The 19,309-nt window shown below is 54.5% G+C and overlaps 1 protein-coding gene across 1 annotated transcript; it reads left to right on the plus strand.

The window, feature by feature from the left end:
- The first annotated feature begins 1,550 nt into the window (after positions 1-1,550).
- LOC144675619 (immunoglobulin superfamily member 8-like) lies at positions 1,551-11,089 on the plus strand. The gene is made up of 5 exons (XM_078536263.1): positions 1,551-1,923; positions 6,729-7,157; positions 8,889-9,299; positions 10,777-10,918; positions 11,047-11,089. Exons 1-4 carry the CDS (start codon positions 1,551-1,553, stop codon positions 10,890-10,892), a joined length of 1,329 nt encoding a protein of 442 aa, XP_078392389.1. The 3' UTR covers positions 10,893-10,918; positions 11,047-11,089.
- The last annotated feature ends 8,220 nt before the right edge of the window (positions 11,090-19,309 follow it).

Here is a 19,309-nt window from a genome sequence, read left to right on the forward strand (position 1 = left end):
ATTTTCAGATACAGACTAAATCCCCCTCTACACTGTCCCCATCAAACACTCCCAGGACAGGTACAGCACGGGGTTAGATACAGAGTGAATCTCCCTCTACACTGTCCCCATCGAACACTCCCAGGACAGGTACAGCACGGGGTTAGATACAGAGTGAATCTCCCTCTACACTGTTCCCATCAAACACTCCCAGGACAGGTACAGCACGGGGTTAGATACAGAGTGAATCTCCCTCTACACTGTCCCCATCGAACACTCCCAGGACAGGTACAGCACGGGGTTAGATACAGAGTAAATCTCCCTCCACACTGTCCCCATCAAACACTCCCAGGACAGGTACAGCCCGGCTTTAGATACAGAGTAAATCACTGTCTACACTGTCCCCATCAAACTATCCCAGGACAGGTAAAGCATGGGGTTAGATACAGAGTAAATATCCCTCTACGCTGTCCCCATCAAACACTCCCAGGACAGGTACAGCCCGGCTTTAGATACAGAGTAAATCACTGTCTACACTGTCCCCATCAAACTATGCCAGGACAGGTAAAGCATGGGGTTAGATACAGAGTAAAGCTCCCTCTACACTGTCCCCGTCAAACACTCCCAGGACAGGTACAGCACGGGGATAGATACGGAGTAAAGCTCCCTCTGCACTGACCCCATCAATCACTCCCAGGGCAGGGACAGCACGGGGTTAGATATGGAGCAAATCACCCTCTACAATTTTCCCATCAAACACTCCCAAGACAGCTACAGCACGGGGTTAGATATGGAGCAAATCACCCTCTCCACTGTCCCCATCAAAATCTCCCAGGACAGGTACAGCACGGTGTTACATATGGAGTAAATCACCCACTACACTGTCTACATCAAACACTCCCTGGACAGGTAGAGCACGGGGTTAGATATAGAGTAAAGCCCCCTCTATACTCTCCCCATCAAACACTCTGAGCACAGGTACAGCATGGGGTTAGATACAGAGTAAAGCTCCCTCTACACTGTCCCCATCGAACACTCCCAGGACAGGTACAGCACGGGGTTAGATACAGAGTAAAGCTCCCTCTACACTGTCCCCATCGAACACTCCCAGGACAGGTACAGCATGGGGTTAGATACAGAGTAAAGCTCCCTCTACACTGTCCCCATCAAACACTCCCAGGACAGGTACAGCACGGAGTTAGATACAGAGTAAAGCTCCCTCTACACTGTCCCCATCAAACACTCCCGGGACTGGTAAAGCATGGGGTTTGGAAGGTGCTGTTGAAGGAGCCTTGGTGAGTTGCTGCAGTGCATCTTGTAGATGGTACACACACTGCTGCTACTGTGCGTCGGTGGTGGAGGGAGTGAATGATCTTGAGACGGAGGTGGTTAGAGTTTTGGGAACTGAGGGAGTTAAGGGATGTGGAGGGGTGGGGGGGAAGAGGGCGGGAAAGTGGGGTATCAGCCAGGGGGGCTCAGCGAGGGTTGGAGTAGGCTCGATGGGCTGAGCTGCCTCTCCTCCTGCCCCGTATCTCTGTGTAAATCGGTGTGGTTCTCTCACGCCCACAGGAATGTCGAGTCCCCGGCTGGTGCAGGTGCCCAGGGGACCTCTGCACAGGGTCGAGGGGACCCACGCTATCATCCCATGTAATGTGACCTCTGACCAGAGCGGCGGTGAGCGGGACTTTTGGTGGTCAGTCTTCAAGCCCGAGGCAGCCATCGCCTCGATCGGAGTGATCAGCACGCGGGACCCCGAATTCCCGGACCCCGACTATGGGCCCCGCGTCGGGGCAAGAGAGATTTACCTCCGCAAGCCCTCCCGTGTCTCCGTGGAGCTGCACCTCACCCACCTACAGAAGGACGACGAGGGAGAGTATGAGTGCAGGACGGACCCGATTGCCAGGGTATACCCGGCCTCTAACAGTGCCAGGGTGGAGCTGAAAGGTTGGCATGTGGAACAGGGCGGCACGTGGATTTGGTCCATTGGGATTGTGGACACTGGGAGTGAATGGGAAGGGGTTTGAGTCCATTGGGATTGTGGACAGTGGGAGTGAATGGGAAGGGGTTTGGGTCCAATGGGATTGTGGACAGCGGGAGTGAATGGGAAGGGGTTTGAGTCCATTGGGATTGTGGACAGTGGGAGTGAATGGGAAGGGGTTTGGGTCCATTGGGATTGTGGAGAGTGGGAGTGAATGGGAAGGGGTTTGGGTCCATTGGGATTGTGGAGAGTGGGAGTGAATGGGAAGGGGTTTGGGACCATTGGGATTGTGGAGAGTGGGCGTGAATGGGAAAGGGAGTGGGTCGATTGGGATTGTCTACAGTGGGAGTGAATGGGATGGGGTTTGGGTCCCTTGGGATTGTGGACAGTGGGAGCGAATGAGAAGGGGTTTGGGTCCCTTGGGATTGTGGACAGTGGGAGTGAATGGGAAGGGGTTTGGATCCATTGGGATTGTGGTCAGTGGGAGTGATTGGGAAGGGGTTTGGGTCCATTGGGATTGTGGACAGTGGGAGTGAACGGGAAGTGGTATGGGTTCATTGGGATTGTGGACAGTGGGAGTGAAAGTGAAGGGATTTGGGTCCATTGGGATTGTGGACAGCGGGAATGAATGGGAAGGGGTTTGCGTCCATTGGGATTGTGGACAGTTGGAGTGAATGAGAAGGGATTTGGTTCCATTTGGATTGTGGACAGTGGGAGTGAACGGGAAGGGGTTTGGGTCCATTGGGATTGTGGACAGTGGGAGTGAATGGAAAGGGGTTTGGGTTGATTGTGATTGTGGACAGTGGGAGTGAATGGGAAGGGGTTTGGATCCATTGGGATTGTGGACAGTGGGAGTGAATGGGAAGGGATTTGGGTCCATTGGGATTGTGGACAGTGGGAGTGAATGGGAAGTGGTTTGGGTCCATTGGGATTGTGGACAGTGGGAGTGAATGGGAAGGGATTTGGGTCCATTGGGATTGTGGACAGTTGGAGTGAATGGGAAGGGGTTTGAGTCCATTGGGATTGTGGACAGTGGGAGTGAATGGGAAGGGGTTTGGGTCCAGTGGGATTGTGGAGAGTGGGAGTGAATGTGAATGGGTTTGGATCCATTGGGATTGTGGACAGTGGGAGTGAATAGGAAGGGGTATGGGTCCATTGGGATTGTGGACAGTGGGAGTGAATGGGAAGGGGTTTGGGTCCATTGGGATTGTGGGCACTTGGCGTGAATGGGAAGAGGTTTGGGTCCATTGGCTTTGTGAACAGTGGGAGTGAATGGGAAGGGGTTAGGGTCCATTGGGTTTGTGGACAGTGGAAGTGAATTGGAAGGGGTTTGGGTCCATTGGGATTGTGAACAGTGGGAGTGAATGGGAAGGGATTTGGGTCCATTGGGATTGTGAACAGTGGGAGTGAATGGGAAGGGGTTTGGGTTGATTGGGATTGTGGACAGTGGGAGTGAATGGGAAGGGGTTTGGATCCATTGGGATTGTGGTCAGTGGGAGTGAATGGGAAGGGGTTTGGGTCCATTGGGATTGTGGACAGTGGGAGTGAATGGGAAGGGATTTGGGTCCATTGGGATTGTGGACAGTGGGAGTGAATGGGAAGAGGTTTGGGTCCATTGGGATTGTGGAGAGTGGGAGTGAATGGGAAGGGCTTTGGGTCCATTGGGATTGTGGACAGTGGGAGTGAATGGGAAGGGGTTTGGGACCATTGGGATTGTGGAGAGTGGGCGTGAATGGGAAACGGAGTGGGTCGATTGGGATTGTCTACAGTGGGAGTGAATGGGATGGGGTTTGGGTCCCTTGGGATTGTGGACAGTGGGAGCGAATGAGAAGGGGTTTGGGTCCCTTGGGATTGTGGACAGTGGGAGTGAATGGGAAGGGGTTTGGATCCATTGGGATTGTGGTCAGTGGGAGTGATTGGGAAGGGGTTTGGGTCCATTGGGATTGTGGACAGTGGGAGTGAACGGGAAGTGGTATGGGTTCATTGGGATTGTGGACAGTGGGAGTGAAAGTGAAGGGATTTGGGTCCATTGGGATTGTGGACAGCGGGAATGAATGGGAAGGGGTTTGGGTCCATTGGGATTGTGGACAGTTGGAGTGAATGAGAAGGGATTTGGTTCCATTTGGATTGTGGACAGTGGGAGTGAACGGGAAGGGGTTTGGGTCCATTGGGATTGTGGACAGTGGGAGTGAATGGAAAGGGGTTTGGGTTGATTGTGATTGTGGACAGTGGGAGTGAATGGGAAGGGGTTTGGATCCATTGGGATTGTGGACAGTGGGAGTGAATGGGAAGGGATTTGGGTCCATTGGGATTGTGGACAGTGGGAGTGAATGGGAAGTGGTTTGGGTCCATTGGGATTGTGGACAGTGGGAGTGAATGGGAAGGGGTTTGGGTCCATTGGGATTGTGGGCACTTGGCGTGAATGGGAAGAGGTTTGGGTCCATTGGCTTTGTGAACAGTGGGAGTGAATGGGAAGGGGTTAGGGTCCATTGGGTTTGTGGACAGTGGAAGTGAATTGGAAGGGGTTTGGGTCCATTGGGATTGTGAACAGTGGGAGTGAATGGGAAGGGATTTGGGTCCATTGGGATTGTGAACAGTGGGAGTGAATGGGAAGGGGTTTGGGTTGATTGGGATTGTGGACAGTGGGAGTGAATGGGAAGGGGTTTGGATCCATTGGGATTGTGGTCAGTGGGAGTGAATGGGAAGGGGTTTGGGTCCATTGGGATTGTGGACAGTGGGAGTGAATGGGAAGGGATTTGGGTCCATTGGGATTGTGGACAGTGGGAGTGAATGGGAAGAGGTTTGGGTCCATTGGGATTGTGGAGAGTGGGAGTGAATGGGAAGGGCTTTGGGTCCATTGGGATTGTGGACAGTGGGAGTGAATGGGAAGGGGTTTGGGACCATTGGGATTGTGGAGAGTGGGCGTGAATGGGAAAGGGAGTGGGTCGATTGGGATTGTCTACAGTGGGAGTGAATGGGATGGGGTTTGGGTCCCTTGGGATTGTGGACAGTGGGAGCGAATGAGAAGGGGTTTGGGTCCCTTGGGATTGTGGACAGTGGGAGTGAATGGGAAGGGGTTTGGATCCATTGGGATTGTGGTCAGTGGGAGTGATTGGGAAGGGGTTTGGGTCCATTGGGATTGTGGACAGTGGGAGTGAACGGGAAGTGGTATGGGTTCATTGGGATTGTGGACAGTGGGAGTGAAAGTGAAGGGATTTGGGTCCATTGGGATTGTGGACAGCGGGAATGAATGGGAAGGGGTTTGGGTCCATTGGGATTGTGGACAGTTGGAGTGAATGAGAAGGGATTTGGTTCCATTTGGATTGTGGACAGTGGGAGTGAACGGGAAGGGGTTTGGGTCCATTGGGATTGTGGACAGTGGGAGTGAATGGAAAGGGGTTTGGGTTGATTGTGATTGTGGACAGTGGGAGTGAATGGGAAGGGGTTTGGATCCATTGGGATTGTGGACAGTGGGAGTGAATGGGAAGGGGTTTGGGTTGATTGGGATTGTGGACAGTGGGAGTGAATGGGAAGGGGTTTGGATCCATTGGGATTGTGGTCAGTGGGAGTGAATGGGAAGGGGTTTGGGTCCATTGGGATTGTGGACAGTGGGAGTGAATGGGAAGGGATTTGGGTCCATTGGGATTGTGGACAGTGGGAGTGAATGGGAAGAGGTTTGGGTCCATTGGGATTGTGGAGAGTGGGAGTGAATGGGAAGGGCTTTGGATCCATTGGGATTGTGGACAGTGGGAGTGAATGGGAAGGGGTTTGGGTCCATTGGGATTGTGGACAGTGGGCGTGAATGGGAAGGGGTTCGGGTCCATTGGGATTGTGGACAGTGGGAGTGAATGGGAAGGGGTTTGGGTCCATTGGGATTGTGGACAGCGGGAGTGAATGGGAAGGGGTTTGGGTCCATTGGGATTGTCGATAGTGGGAATCAATGGGAAGGGGTTTGGGTCCATTTGGATTGTGCACAGTGGGAGTCAATGGGAAGGGGTTTGCGTCCATTGGGATTGTGCACAGTGGGAGTGAATGGGAAGGGGTTTGGGTCCATTGGGAATTGTGGACAGTGGGAGTGAATGGGAAGGGTTTTGTGTCCATTGGTATTGTGGACAGTGTGAGTGAATGGGAAGGGGTTTGGGACCATTGGGATTGTCGACAGTGGGAGTGAATGGGAAGGGATTTGGGTCCATTGGGATTGTGGACAGTGGGAGTGAATGGGAAGGGGTTTGGGTCCATTGGGATTGTGGACATTGGGAGTGAATGGGAAGGGATTTGGGTCCATTGGGATTGTGTACAGTGGAAGTGAATGGGAAGCGGTTTGGGCCCATTGGGATTGCTGACAGTGGGAGTGAATGGGAAGGGGTTTGGGTCCATTGGGATTGTGGACAGTGGGAGTGAAGTGCAAGGGGTTTGGGTCCATTGGGATTGTGGACAGTGGGAGTGAATGGGAAGGGGTTTGGGGCCATTGGGATTAAGGACAGTGGGAGTGAATGGGAAGGGGTTTGGGTCCATTGGGATTGTGGACAGTGGGAGTGAATGGGAAGGGGTTTGTGTCCATTGGGATTGTGGACAGCGGGAGTGAATGGGAAGTGGTTTGGGTCCATTGGGATTGTGTAGAGTGATACATTCTCCCTTACTGACTCCCTCTCTCCATTTTTTTCCCCTCACTCTCTCAATCCCTCTACCTCTGTCTATCTCTCTCTTTCTCTCCTTCCCTGTCTCTCCCTGAATTTCTGTCTCTCTATCTCTCTCCCTCGATCGGACACAGTCCTGGCTGATACCCTGCAGTTGGCCGGACCCTCAGGTGAACCCCCCCGGCTGGCCCTGCGCGAGGGTGAGTCCCTGGCCCTCCAGTGCCGGGCCGCGACCCTCACGGCGCCGCACACCCACCTCTCGGTCACCTTCAGCCTGAGCCGGAGCGGCCCCGGGGACCGGGAGATGGTCATCGGCATCGGGCGGGACCTGACGGTGGAGGGCCAGGAGCAGGGGGCCTACTGGGCCCGATACGCCCGGGGTCAGATCAGGGTCGAGAAGGTCAGAGGTGACAGCTACCACCTGAGAGTTGACCACGTCAAGCCCCAGGATGCAGGACGCTATTACTGCTCAGCAGCTGAGTGGATCCAAGACCCTGGCATGGGGTGGAAGAAGATTCTGGAAAGGATAATCCCTCTGGCAGACGTCTCCGTACAGGAAAACGGTGAGAGAGACTCTAAACAGTCTCTATGAGCGTAGGAATACAACAGATCATTAAAGGGAGAGCGGGATCAGACTGGATAGGATATTAAAGGGTGCAGGGAGTGAGGGGGAGAGTGGGATTAGACTGGGTGGGATATTAAAGGGTGCGGGGAGTGAGGGGGAGAGTGGGATTAGACTGGGTGGGATATTAAAGGGTGTGGGGAGTGAGGGGGAGAGCGGGATTAGACTGGGTGGGATATTAAAGGGTGTGGGGAGTGAGGGGGAGAGTGGGATTAGACTGGGTGGGGTATTAAAGGGTGTGGGGAGTGAGGGGGAGAGTGGGATTAGACTGGGTGGGATATTAAAGGGTGCGGGGAGTGAGGGGGAGAGTGGGATTAGACTGGGTGGGATATTAAAGGGTGCGGGGAGTGAGGGGGAGAGTGGGATTAGACTGGGTGGGATATTAAAGGGTGCGGGGAGTGAGGGGGAGAGTGGGATTAGACTGGGTGGGATATTAAAGGGTGCGGGGAGTGAGGGGGAGAGTGGGATTAGACTGGGTGGGGTATTAAAGGGTGTGGGGAGTGAGGGGGAGAGTGGGATTAGACTGGGTGGGGTATTAAAGGGTGCGGGGAGTGAGGGGGAGAGCGGGATTAGACTGGGTGGGATATTAAAGGGTGCGGGGAGTGAGGGGGAGAGTGGGATTAGACTGGGTGGGATATTAAAGGGTGCGGGGAGTGAGGGGGTGAGGGGGATTAGACTGGGTGGGATATTAGAGGGTGCGGGGAGTGAGGGGGAGAGTGGGATTAGACTGGGTGGGATATTAAAGGGTGTGGGGAGTGAGGGGGAGAGTGGGATTAGACTGGGTGGGATATTAAAGGGTGCGGGGAGTGAGGGGGGAGAGTGGGATTAGACTGGGTGGGATATTAAAGGGTGCGGGGAGTGAGGGGGAGAGTGGGATTAGACTGGGTGGGATATTAAAGGGTGCGGGGAGTGAGGGGGAGAGTGGGATTAGACTGGGTGGGATATTAAAGGGTGCGGGGAGTGAGGGGGAGAGTGGGATTAGACTGGGTGGGATATTAAAGGGTGCGGAGAGTGAGGGGGAGAGTGGGATTAGACTGGGTGGGATATTAAAGGGTGCGGGGAGTGAGGGGGAGAGTGGGATTAGACTGGGTGGGATATTAAAGGGTGCGGGGAGTGAGGGGGAGAGTGGGATTAGACTGGGTGGGATATTAAAGGGTGCGGGGAGTGAGGGGGAGAGTGGGATTAGACTGGGTGGGATATTAAAGGGTGCGGAGAGTGAAGGGGAGAGTGGGATTAGACTGGGTGGGATATTAAAGGGTGCGGGGAGTGAGGGGGAGAGTGGGATTAGACTGGGTGGGATATTAAAGAGTGCGGGGAGTGAGGGGGAGAGTGGGATTAGACTGGGTGGGATATTAAAGGGTGCGGGGAGTGAGGGGGAGAGTGGGATTAGACTGGGTGGGATATTAAAGGGTGCGGGGAGTGAGGGGGAGAGTGGGATTAGACTGGGTGGGATATTAAAGGGTGCGGGGAGTGAGGGGGAGAGTGGGATTAGACTGGGTGGGATATTAAAGGGTGCGGGGAGTGAGGGGGAGAGTGGGATTAGACTGGGTGGGATATTAAAGGGTGCGGGGAGTGAGGGGGAGAGTGGGATTAGACTGGGTAGTGGGGGGGTGAGTGGAGATTGCTGTGGGATCTTGCTGTGCCTGACTCCTCTCTGCCCCCTCCTTGGCAGACGTGACGCTGGGCGCTGTGGCCTCGGTGGCTCCGGCCACCTTCTACCGGGGCGACTCCGTGGACCTTCACTGCAACGTCAGCCTGGGCAGTAGGCCGGACGGGCTGGAGCTGAGGCTGGCCGTGGCCTGGTGGTCCGAGCGGGAGGAGGGGGAGTCTCCCCTGGCCCTGGTGGACCACCGGGGGGTGACCCTGCCCACCCGCCTGGCCGGCCGGACCCCGGCGGGCAGTCAGCTGAGCACCGATCGCCCCTCCCCCCTCTGCTTCCGCCTGCGCATCCACCAGGCCCGGCGGGAGGACCAGGGGCCTTACCGCTGCCGGGTGACCCTCTGGGCCCGGCTGCAGGGTCAGCGCTGGCACCAGGCAGCATCGGCTCGGTCAGAGACCATCACCCTCTTCCTCTACCTGGCACGTGAGTATCGGGGGCACCCCGGTGGGAGGGGAGGGGGTGATGAGACCCACAGTTTGGGGAGGGGGAGGGGGTGAGGAGTCCCACAGTTTGGGGAGGGGGAGGGGGTGAGGAGTCCCACAGTTTGGGGAGGGGTCCCGGGTGAGGGTGTCCCGGGTGAGGAGGTCCCGGGTGAGGGGGTCCCGGGGGGAGGGGGTCCCGGGTGAAGGGGTCCCGGGTGAGGGGGTCCCTCAGTTCGGGGAAGGGTCCCGGGTGAGGGGGTCCCGGGTGAGGGGTCCCGGGTGAGGGGGTCCCGGGTGAAGGGGTCCCGGGTGAGAGGGTCCCTCAGTTCGGGGAGGGGTCCTGGGTGAGGGGGTCCCGGGTGAGGGGTCCCGGGTTAGGGGATCCCGGGTGAAGGGGTCCCGGGTGAGGGGGTCCCGGGTGAAGGGGTCCCGGGTGAGAGGGTCCCTCAGTTCGGGGAGGGGTCCCGGGTGAGGGGGTCCCGGGTGAGGGGGTCCCGGGTGAAGGGGTCCCGGGTGAGGGGGTCCCGGGTGAGGGGGTCCCGGGTGAGGGGGTCCCGGGGGGAGGGGGTCCCGGGTGAAGGGGTCCCGGGTGAGGGGTCCCGGGTGAGGGGGTCCCGGGTGAGGGGTCCCGGGTGAGAGGGTCCCTCAGTTCGGGGGGAGGGGTCCCGGATGAGGGTGTGAGTGGGTCCCGGGTGAGAGGGTCCCTCAGTTCGGGGAGGGGTCCCGGGTGAGGGGGTCCCGGGTGAGGGGTCCCGGGTGAGGGGTCCCGGGTTAGGGGATCCCGGGTGAAGGGGTCCCTCAGTTCGGGGGGAGGGGTCCCGGATGAGGGTGTGAGGGGGTCCCGGGTGAGGGGTCCCGGGTGAGGGGGTCCCGGGTGAGGGGTCCTGGGTGAGGGGTCCCGGGTGAAGGGGTCCCGGGTGAGAGGGTCCCTCAGTTCGGGGAGGGGTCCCGGGTGAGGGGGTCCCGGGTGAGGGGTCCCGGGTGAGGGGGTCCCGGGTGAAGGGGTCCCGGGTGAAGGGGTCCCGGGTGAAGGGGTCCCGGATGAGGGTGTGAGGGGGTCCCGGGTGAGGGGGTCCCGGGTGAAGGGGTCCCTCAGTTCGGGGGGAGGGGTCCCGGATGAGGGTGTGAGGGGGTCCCGGATGAGGGGGTCCCGGGTGAAGGGGTCCCTCAGTTTGGGGAGGGGTCCCGGGTGAGGGGGTCCCGGGTGAGGGGGTCCCGGGTGAAGGGGTCCCGGGTTAGGGGATCCCGGGTGAGGGGGTCCCGGGTTAGGGGGTCCCGGGTGAGGGGGTCCCGGGTGAGGGGGTCCCTCAGTTCGGGGAGGGGTCCCGGGTGAAGGGGTCCCGGATGAGGGTGTGAGGGGGTCCCGGGTGAGGGGTCCCGGGTGAGGGGGTCCCGGGTGAGGGGGTCCCTCAGTTCGGGGGGTGGGACTCTGGCCCTGACCCGCTGTGTATTGACCGATGTCTCCTCTTGCTCCTCAGCCTCCGACACCCTCCTGATCCCCATGGTGATCGGAGCGGCCATTTCCCTCCTGCTCAGCATCACCATCATCGCCTCGGTGACCTGCTGCTTCCTCCGCAAACTCGCCAAGCGGTAAGGGCAAGGCCGGGCCCCGATCTCCAGGTGAGTGTCGTTTTCCCACCCCTCCCCCCGTCAGGACCGGGGTGGGGGGGGCGCCCAGGCGCCTCGAGCACAGCAAGATCCCAGGCTCCGCTGCCCCTGCTCTGACCTTCTCTGTGCTCTCTCCGCAGGATCTCCCATCGCTGGTGGAAGCCGCTGGATGTGGGGGCGAGGACGGGGGGCAGGGGTGCGGGTGCAGGGGGCAAGGGGGCAGGGGTCAGGGGTCAGGGGGCAAGGGGGTGATGGCGATCAGGGGCTGCTACGTCTCGGGATCACCAAATCCTTCAGACTCTGAGCCTCCCAGAACCGAACCCCTTCCTCAAAATTCGGACTCCCAAAAGGCCACACCCCCAATACGGCGAGGCCAAAAACGCAGACCCCCCCCTTAAATACGGCGAGCCAAAAACGCAGACCCCCCCAATACGGCGAGCCAAAAACGCAGACCCCACCCCAATACGGCGAGCCAAAAACGCAGACCCCACCCCAATACGGCGACCCAAAAACGCAGACCCCACCCCAATACGGCGACCCAAAAACACAGACCCCCCAATACAACGAGCCAAAAACGCAGACCCCCCCAATATTGCGAGCCAATGACACAGACCCCCCCAAAACAGTGACCAAAACCACCGTCACTCCAATACATTGAGCCCCCCCCAAAACACTGAGCCCCCAAAACACTGAGCCCCCAAAACACTGAGCCCCACAAAACACTGAGCCCCCCCAAAACATTGACCCCCAAAACACTGACCCCCAAAACACTGACCCCCAAAACACTGAGCCCCCCAAAACACTGAGCCCCCAAAACACTGAGCCCCCCCAAAACACTGACCCTCTCAAAACACTGCCCCCTGAAAACACTGACCCCCCAAATCACTGACCCTCTCAAAACACTGACCCCCCAAATCACTGACCCCTCAAATCACTGACCCCTCAAATCACTAACCCCTCAATTCACTGACCCCTCAATTCACTGACCCCCAAAACACCTACCCCCATAATTCAAATCCAAAAAACACAAACCCCCGAAACACTGACCCCAAAATACTGACCCCCAAATTATTGACCTAAACACAGTACATCCAAAACACTGACCCCCTCAAGACACTGTCCACAAAAATACTGACCCCTCAAAAATACAGTCCCCAAAAACACAGAACCCCCAAAACACTGACCCCCTCAAGACACTGTCCACAAAAATACTGACCCCTCAAAAATACAGTCCCCAAAAACACAGAACCCCCAAAACACTGACCCCCTCAAGACACTGTCCACAAAAATACTGACCCCTCAAAAATACAGTCCCCAAAAACACAGAACCCCCAAAACACTGACCCCCTCAAGACACTGTCCACAAAAATACTGACCCCTCAAAAATACAGTCCCCAAAAACACAGAACCCCCAAAACACTGACCCCCACAAGACACTGTCCACAAAAACACTGACTTTCCCAAAATACTGACCCCCACCCCTCCCTCCAAAACATTGACCCTCTCAACTAGTCACCAACGCATCAACAGTTAATTGATCAGCTGGTAACCCTGATGCGCTAGTGATTGGTTAATGGTTATGAGGCTCTCATTCCTGGTTAACAGCAACCAATTACTAGTGTGCAATTGATAACCAGCCATTAAACAAAGGCTATAAAAGGAAACTAGCTGTGGCCACTGGTTTGTGAATAGTTAATGGTTAAATGACGATTGCTGGTTAGCACTGGATGACTGGTTAAAGGATAACCAACGTGACAATAGTGAACAGGTTTTGAGTAAAGGCATAGCAATGATTGGTTAATGGTTAACTGGGACAATTTAAGTATGTCTGGAATACTGGTTTCAGTAAATGACCAGCCAACTGTTGATGCGATCTCCAGATAATTGTAATGGTTGGTCAGCGGTTAATCTTTTACCAGAAGTTATGGAAATGGTAAATTTGTTCTCAATTCTCTGATGTTTATCCATGTGGTGGAGTTGTTGGATTTACTCATATTTTTTGCACTGAAAATAAATAAATGTATTTACTAAATGAAAGTGTCGGGGTTACTTTGTCAGTTTATCGTATTGAATTTATAGCACAGAAAGAGGCCACTCTTCCCAACTCATGGGGATTACACTGCTAGTCCCCTTCCAGGTCGGCCATGTTTTAATGGTGTGACTGGGGTCGGCCATGTTTTAATGGTGTGACTGGGGTCGGCCATCTTTTAATGGTGTGACTGGGGTCGGCCATGTTTTAATGGTGTGACTGGGGTCGGCCATGTTTTAATGGTGTGATTGGGATCGGCCATGTTTTAATGGTGTGACTGGGGTCGGCCATGTTTTAATGGTTTGACTGGGATCGGCCATGTTTTAATGGTGTGACTGGGGTCGGCCATGTTTTAGTGGTGTGACTGGGGTCGGCCATGTTTTAATGGTGTGACTGGGGTCGGCCATGTTTTAATGGTGTGACTGGGGTTGGCCATGTTTTAATGGTGTGACTGGGGTCGGCCATGTTTTAATGGTGTGACTGGGATCGGCCATGTTTTAATGGTGTGACTGGGGTCGGCCATGTTTCAATGGTGTGACTGGGGTCGGCCATGTTTTAATGGTGTGACTGGGGTCGGCCATGTTTTAATGGTGTGACTGGGGTCGGCCATGTTTTAATGGTGTGACTGGGGTCGGCCATGTTTTAATGGTTTCATGGGGTCGGCCATGTTTTAATGGTGTGACTGGGGTCGGCCATATTTTAATGGTGTAATTAGGGTCGGCCATGTTTTAATGGTGTGACTGGGATCAGCCATGTTTTAATGCTATGACTGGGGTCAGCCATGTTTTAATGGTGTCATTGGGATCGGCCATGTTTTAATGGTGTAACTGGGGTCGGCCATGTTTTAATGGTGTGACTGAGGTCGGCCATGTTTTAATGGTGTGACTGGGGACGGCCATGTTTTAATGGTGTGACTGGGGACGGCCATGTTTTAATGGTGTGACTGGGGTCGGCCATGTTTTAATGGTGTAATTAGGGTCAGCCATGTTTTAATGGTGTGACTGGGATCAGCCATGTTTTAATGGTGTGACTGGGGTCAGCCATGTTTTAATGGTGTCACTGGGGTTGGCCATGTTTTAATGGTGTCTCTGGGGTCGGCCATGTTTTAATGGTGTAACTGGGGACAGCCATGTTTTAATGGTATGACTGGGGTCGGCCATGTTTTAATGGTTTCATGGGGTCGGCCATGTTTTAATGGTGTGACTGGGGTCGGCCATGTTTCAATAGTATGACTGGGGGCGGCCATGTTTTAATGGTGTGACTGGGGTCGGCCATGTTTAAATGGTGTGACTGAGGTCGCCCATGTTTCAATGGTGTGACTGGGGTCGGCCATGTTTTAATGGTGTGACTGGGATCGGCCATGTTTTAATGGTGTCACTGAGGTCGGCCATGTTTTAATGGTGTGACTGGGGTCGGCCATGTTTTAATGGTGTGATTGGGATCGGCCATGTTTTAATGGTGTGATTGGGATCAGCCATGTTTTAATGGTGTGACTGGCGTCGGCCATGTTTTAATGGTTTCATGGGGTCGGCCATGTTTTAATTGTGTGACTGGGGTCGGCCATATTTTAATGGTGTAAATAGGGTCGGCCATGTTTTAATGGTGTGACTGGGATCAGCCATGTTTTAATGCTATGACTGGGGTCAGCCATGTTTTAATGTTGTCATTGGGATCGGCCATGTTTTAATGGTGTAACTGGGGTCGGCCATGTTTTAATGGTGTCACTGAGGTCGGCCATGTTTTAATGGTGTGACTGGGGTCGGCCATGTTTTAATGGTGTGACTGGGATCAGCCATGTTTTAATGGTGTGACTGGGGTCGGCCATGTTTTAATGGTGTAATTAGGGTCGGCCATGTTTTAATGGTGTGACTGGGGTCGGCCATGTTTTAATGGTGTGATTGGGATCGGCCATGTTTTAATGGTGTGATTGGGATCAGCCATGTTTTAATGTTATGACTGGGGTCGGCCATGTTTTAATGGTGTCACTGAGGTCGGCCATGTTTTAATGGTGTGACTGGCGACGGCCAAGTTTTAATGGTGTGACTGGGATCGGCCATGTTTTAATGGTGTGACTGGGGACAGCCATGTTTTAATGGTGTGACTGGGGTCGGCCATGTTTTAGTGGTGTGACTTGGGGCGGCCATGTTTTAATGGTATGACTGGGGTCGGCCATGTTTTAGTGTTGTGACTGGGATCGGCCATCTTTTAATGGTGTGACTGGGGTCGGCCATGTTTTAATGGTGTGACTGGGGTCGGCCATGTTTTAATGGTATGACTGGGGACGGCCATGTTTTAATGGTGTGACTGGGGTCGGCCATGTTTTAATGGTGTGACTGGGGTCGGCCATGTTTTAATGGTGTGACTGGGATCGGCCATGTTTTAATGGTGTGACTGGGGTCGGCCATGTTTTAATGGTGTCATTGGGATCGGCCATGTTTTAATGGTGTGACTGGGATCGGCCATGTTTTAATGGTGTCATTGGGATCGGGCATGTTTTAATGGTGTGACTGGGATCGGCCATGTTTTAATGGTGTGACTGGGGTCGGCCATGTTTTAATGGTGTGACTGGGATCGGCCATGTTTTAATGATGTCACCGATAGTGCCCATGTTTTAATGATGTCACTGATGGTTACCATGTTTTAATGATGTCACTGATGGCACCCATGTTTCAATGATGTCATTGATGGTTCTCATGTTTTAATGATGTCACTGATATTGACCATGTTTTAATGATGTCACTGATGGCGCCCATGTTTTAATGATGTCGCCAAGGTCGAGCATGTTTTAATGATGTCACCGGGTTCGGCCATTTTTAACATTCTTCCAACTCCGAGAATGTTCACTGTTCCCCTCACCATGGAAGAATTGACGATGGTTCGGCACTGAGGAGGACTTCATCCAGACGTTTCACAACCTTGGTGTCGGAATTGACCCTGCGCTGTCCAGCTGACCGCACACCTGCGGCATCACCAGGATTTCCACCTCGGTAACTCGGCGCCTGCCCCAGCTCAGCTGCCCCTGAAACCCTCTCTGTGCCCCAGTTACCCCCACACCCGACAACCCAGCACACTCCGGGCTCCTCTCACATCTTCCACCCTAGGGAAACCTCGCGTCATTCAAAACTCTGCTGCACCACCCCCCCATTACCCATGACGCCTCGCCCAATCAGATCACTGACGTGTATTGGCTTCCGGCCTGGAAACAACTCCATTTTCAAATTCTCCACATTGTTTGCAAATAGCCTTGGTGACACTCGGCCCTTTCCTATCTCTGTACCCTCCTCCAGCCCGGACAACCCTCCCTATCTCTGTAACCTCCTCCAGCCCCTACATCCCTCCCTATCTCTGTAACCTCCTCCAGCCCCTACAACCCTCCCTATCTCTGTAACCTCCTCCAGACCCTACAACCCTCCCTATCTCTGTAACCTCCTCCAGCCCCTACAACCCTCCCTATGTCTGTAACCTCCTCCAGCCCGGACAACCCTCCCTATCTCTGTAACCTCCTCCAGGCCCTACATCCCTCCCTATCTCTGTAACCTCCTCCAGCCCCTACAACCCTCCCTATCTCTGTAACCTCCTCCAGACCCTACAACCCTCCCTATCTCTGTAACCTCCTCCAGCCCCTACAACCCTCCCTATCTCTGTAACCTCCTCCAGCCCCTACAACCCTCCCTATCTCTGTAACCTCCTCCAGCACCTACAACCTCCCTATCTCTGTAACCTCCTCCAGTCCGTACAACCCTCCCTATCTCTGTAACCTCCTCCAGCCCCTACAACCCTCCCTATCCCTGTAACCTCCTCCAGCCCCTACACCCCTCCCTATCTCTGTAACCTCCCCCAGCCCCTACAACCCTCCCTATCTCTGTAACCTCCCCCAGCCCCTACAACCCTCCCTATCTCTGTAACCTCCTCCAGCCCCTACAACCCTCCCTATCTCTGTAACCTCCTCCAGCCCCTACAACACTCCCTATCTCTGTAACCTCCTCCAGCTCCCTACAACCCTCCCTATCTCTGTAACCTCCTCCAGCCCCTACACCCCTCCCTATCTCTGTAACCTCCCCCAGCCCCTACAACCCTCCCTATCTCTGTAACCTCCTCCAGCCCCTACAACCCTCCCTATCTCTGTAACCTCCTCCAGCCCCTACAACCCTCCCTATCTCTGTAACCTCCTCCAGCACCTACAACCTCCCTATCTCTGTAACCTCCTCCAGTCCGTACAACCCTCCCTATCTCTGTAACCTCCTCCAGCCCCTACAACCCTCCCTATCTCTGTAACCTCCCCCAGCCCCTACAACCCTCCCTATCTCTGTAACCTCCTCCAGCCCCTACAACCCTCCCTATCTCTGTAACCTCCTCCAACCCCTACAACCCTCCCTATCTCTGTAACCTCCTCCAGCCCCTACAACCCTCCCTATCTCTGTAACCTCCTCCAGCTCCCTACAACCCTCCCTATCTCTGTAACCTCCTCCAGCACCTACAAACTTCCCTGTGCTTTGATAGAGTGCTGACCCTTGTGCTGTTCTTAACACATTCTGCCAACTTACCTTAATGCCCCTCTCAGCATCTCCTTTAGTTTTTAACACTGCCATTACTCTCCCTTTGTCTCTTGTCCATCATTGTCAATCTCTCCTTAGCCCCCGCCTATCGCTGACCTTCCACTTTGCCCCACACCCTCTTAAACGGTATAACACCCGTCACATTCCTCCTTCCCTTTAGACCTGAAGAAGGGTCACACGGACTCGAAACGTTAGCTCTGTTTCTCTCTCCGCAGATGCTGCCCGATCTGCTGAGATTTTCCGCCATTAACTGTTACAATTTCACAGCTCAGGTACCTGCTGAGAGATTTGGAGGTCCCAAAAGGAATAGGGAGGGTAAGGTGGGGAACTGCATTTCGGACGGATAGAGGGGCCTGGGACTATAGAGCAGAGAGGAAACGTTCGAAGATGACCTGTCAGGAGTGAAGTTAGGAACACAATTCTACGCTTAAAGGGGAATCTCTCTCCAAAAGGCAATTGTTGCAACATCAATTCATCTTTAACAGGGGATTAAACTTACAGAATACTGAAAGGCCTGGATGGAGTGGACGTGGGGAAGATGTTTCCATGAGTAGGAGAGACTAGGACCCCGAGGGCACAGCCTCAGAGTAAAGGGAAGACCTTTTTAGAACAGAGATGAGGAGAAACTTCTTTAGCCAGAGAGTGGTGAATCTATGGAATTCATTGCCACAGAAGGCTGTGGGGGCCAGGTCATTGAGTGTATTTAAGACCGAGATAGATAGGTTCTTGATTGGTAAGGGGATCAAAGGTTACGAGGAGAAGGCGGGGAGAATGGGGTTGAGCAGACTCGATGGGCCCGAATGGCCGAATTTCTGCTCCTATGTCTGATGGTCTTATGATTGTTAGATTTTTGGGAACTAAATGTATGAAGGTATATTGTGTAGGTAAAGCTGGAGATGTGCAGTTAGGCCGTGGATCAGACACATGCTCGATGAGCGGTGGGTAGGGCGGAGGTGAGCGTCACATGGGAATTTGCAAACAGCATAGAGTTTTCACATCGAGCTCTGGTCAGGATGGAAGCCAATGGAGGTCAGTCAGCAAAGCAAGGGGCTGATGGCCAAATGGGACTAGATCTCTCTCTCTCTCTCTCTCTTAGTCGGCCTGTCTCCCCTTCCCCACCCCCAGCCCTTTCTCTGACTCTCTGCCTCTCGGTCTCTCTCACTCTCTCTCTCTCTGTCTCTGTGTCTTCCTCACCATCTCTCTGTCTCTCAGTTCCTGTCTCTGTCTCTCTGAGTCTCTCTCTCTCAACCTGTCCCTCTCACTCTCTCTCAAACTCTCTGTCCCCCCTCTCTCTGTCTCTTTCCCTGTCTTTCTCACTCACTATCTCTCAGTTTCTGTCTCTTTCTCTCTGCCTGTCTCTCACTCTGTCTTAATCTCTTCGTCTCTCTCTTTCTGTATCTCTCTCTCTCTCTCTCACTCGCTGTCTCTCAATTTCTGTCTCTCTGCCTCTTTCCCTCTGTCTGTCTCTCACTCTCTCTTCATTTCTGTGTCTCTCTTTCTGTCTGTCTGTCTCTCTATGTCTCTCTGTCTGCATCTCTCTCCTCTGTCTCTCTCACTGTCTCTCCCTCTGTCTCTCCCTCTGTCTCTCCCCCTGTCTCTCCCTCTGTCTCTCCCTCTGTCTCTCCCTCTGTCTCTCCCTCTGTCTCTCCCTCTGTCTCTCTCACTGTCTCTCCCCCTGTCTCTCTCACTGTCTCTCCCTCTGTCTCTCTCACTGTCTCTCCCTCTGTCTCTCTCCATGTGTCTCTGTTTCTCTTTCTTTGTTTCTCTCTATCTCTTTCTCTCTCTGTGTCATTGTCTCTCTCGCTCCCTCTGTCTTTA

This window comes from Cetorhinus maximus, unplaced genomic scaffold (genome assembly GCF_964194155.1).
Source record: "Cetorhinus maximus unplaced genomic scaffold, sCetMax3.hap1.1 HAP1_SCAFFOLD_1055, whole genome shotgun sequence".
NCBI classification, from domain to species: Eukaryota; Metazoa; Chordata; class Chondrichthyes; order Lamniformes; family Cetorhinidae; genus Cetorhinus; species Cetorhinus maximus.

Coding starts and splice junctions, on each gene's coding strand:
- LOC144675619 (XM_078536263.1), top strand. CDS start 1,551: ATGTCGAGTCCCCGGCTGGTGCAGGTGCCCAGGGGACCTCTGCACAGG. Junction 1,924..6,728: donor TGCCAGGGTGGAGCTGAAAG/GTTGGCATGTGG, acceptor GATCGGACACAG/TCCTGGCTGATACCCTGCAG. Junction 9,300..10,776: donor CCTCTTCCTCTACCTGGCAC/GTGAGTATCGGG, acceptor CTTGCTCCTCAG/CCTCCGACACCCTCCTGATC.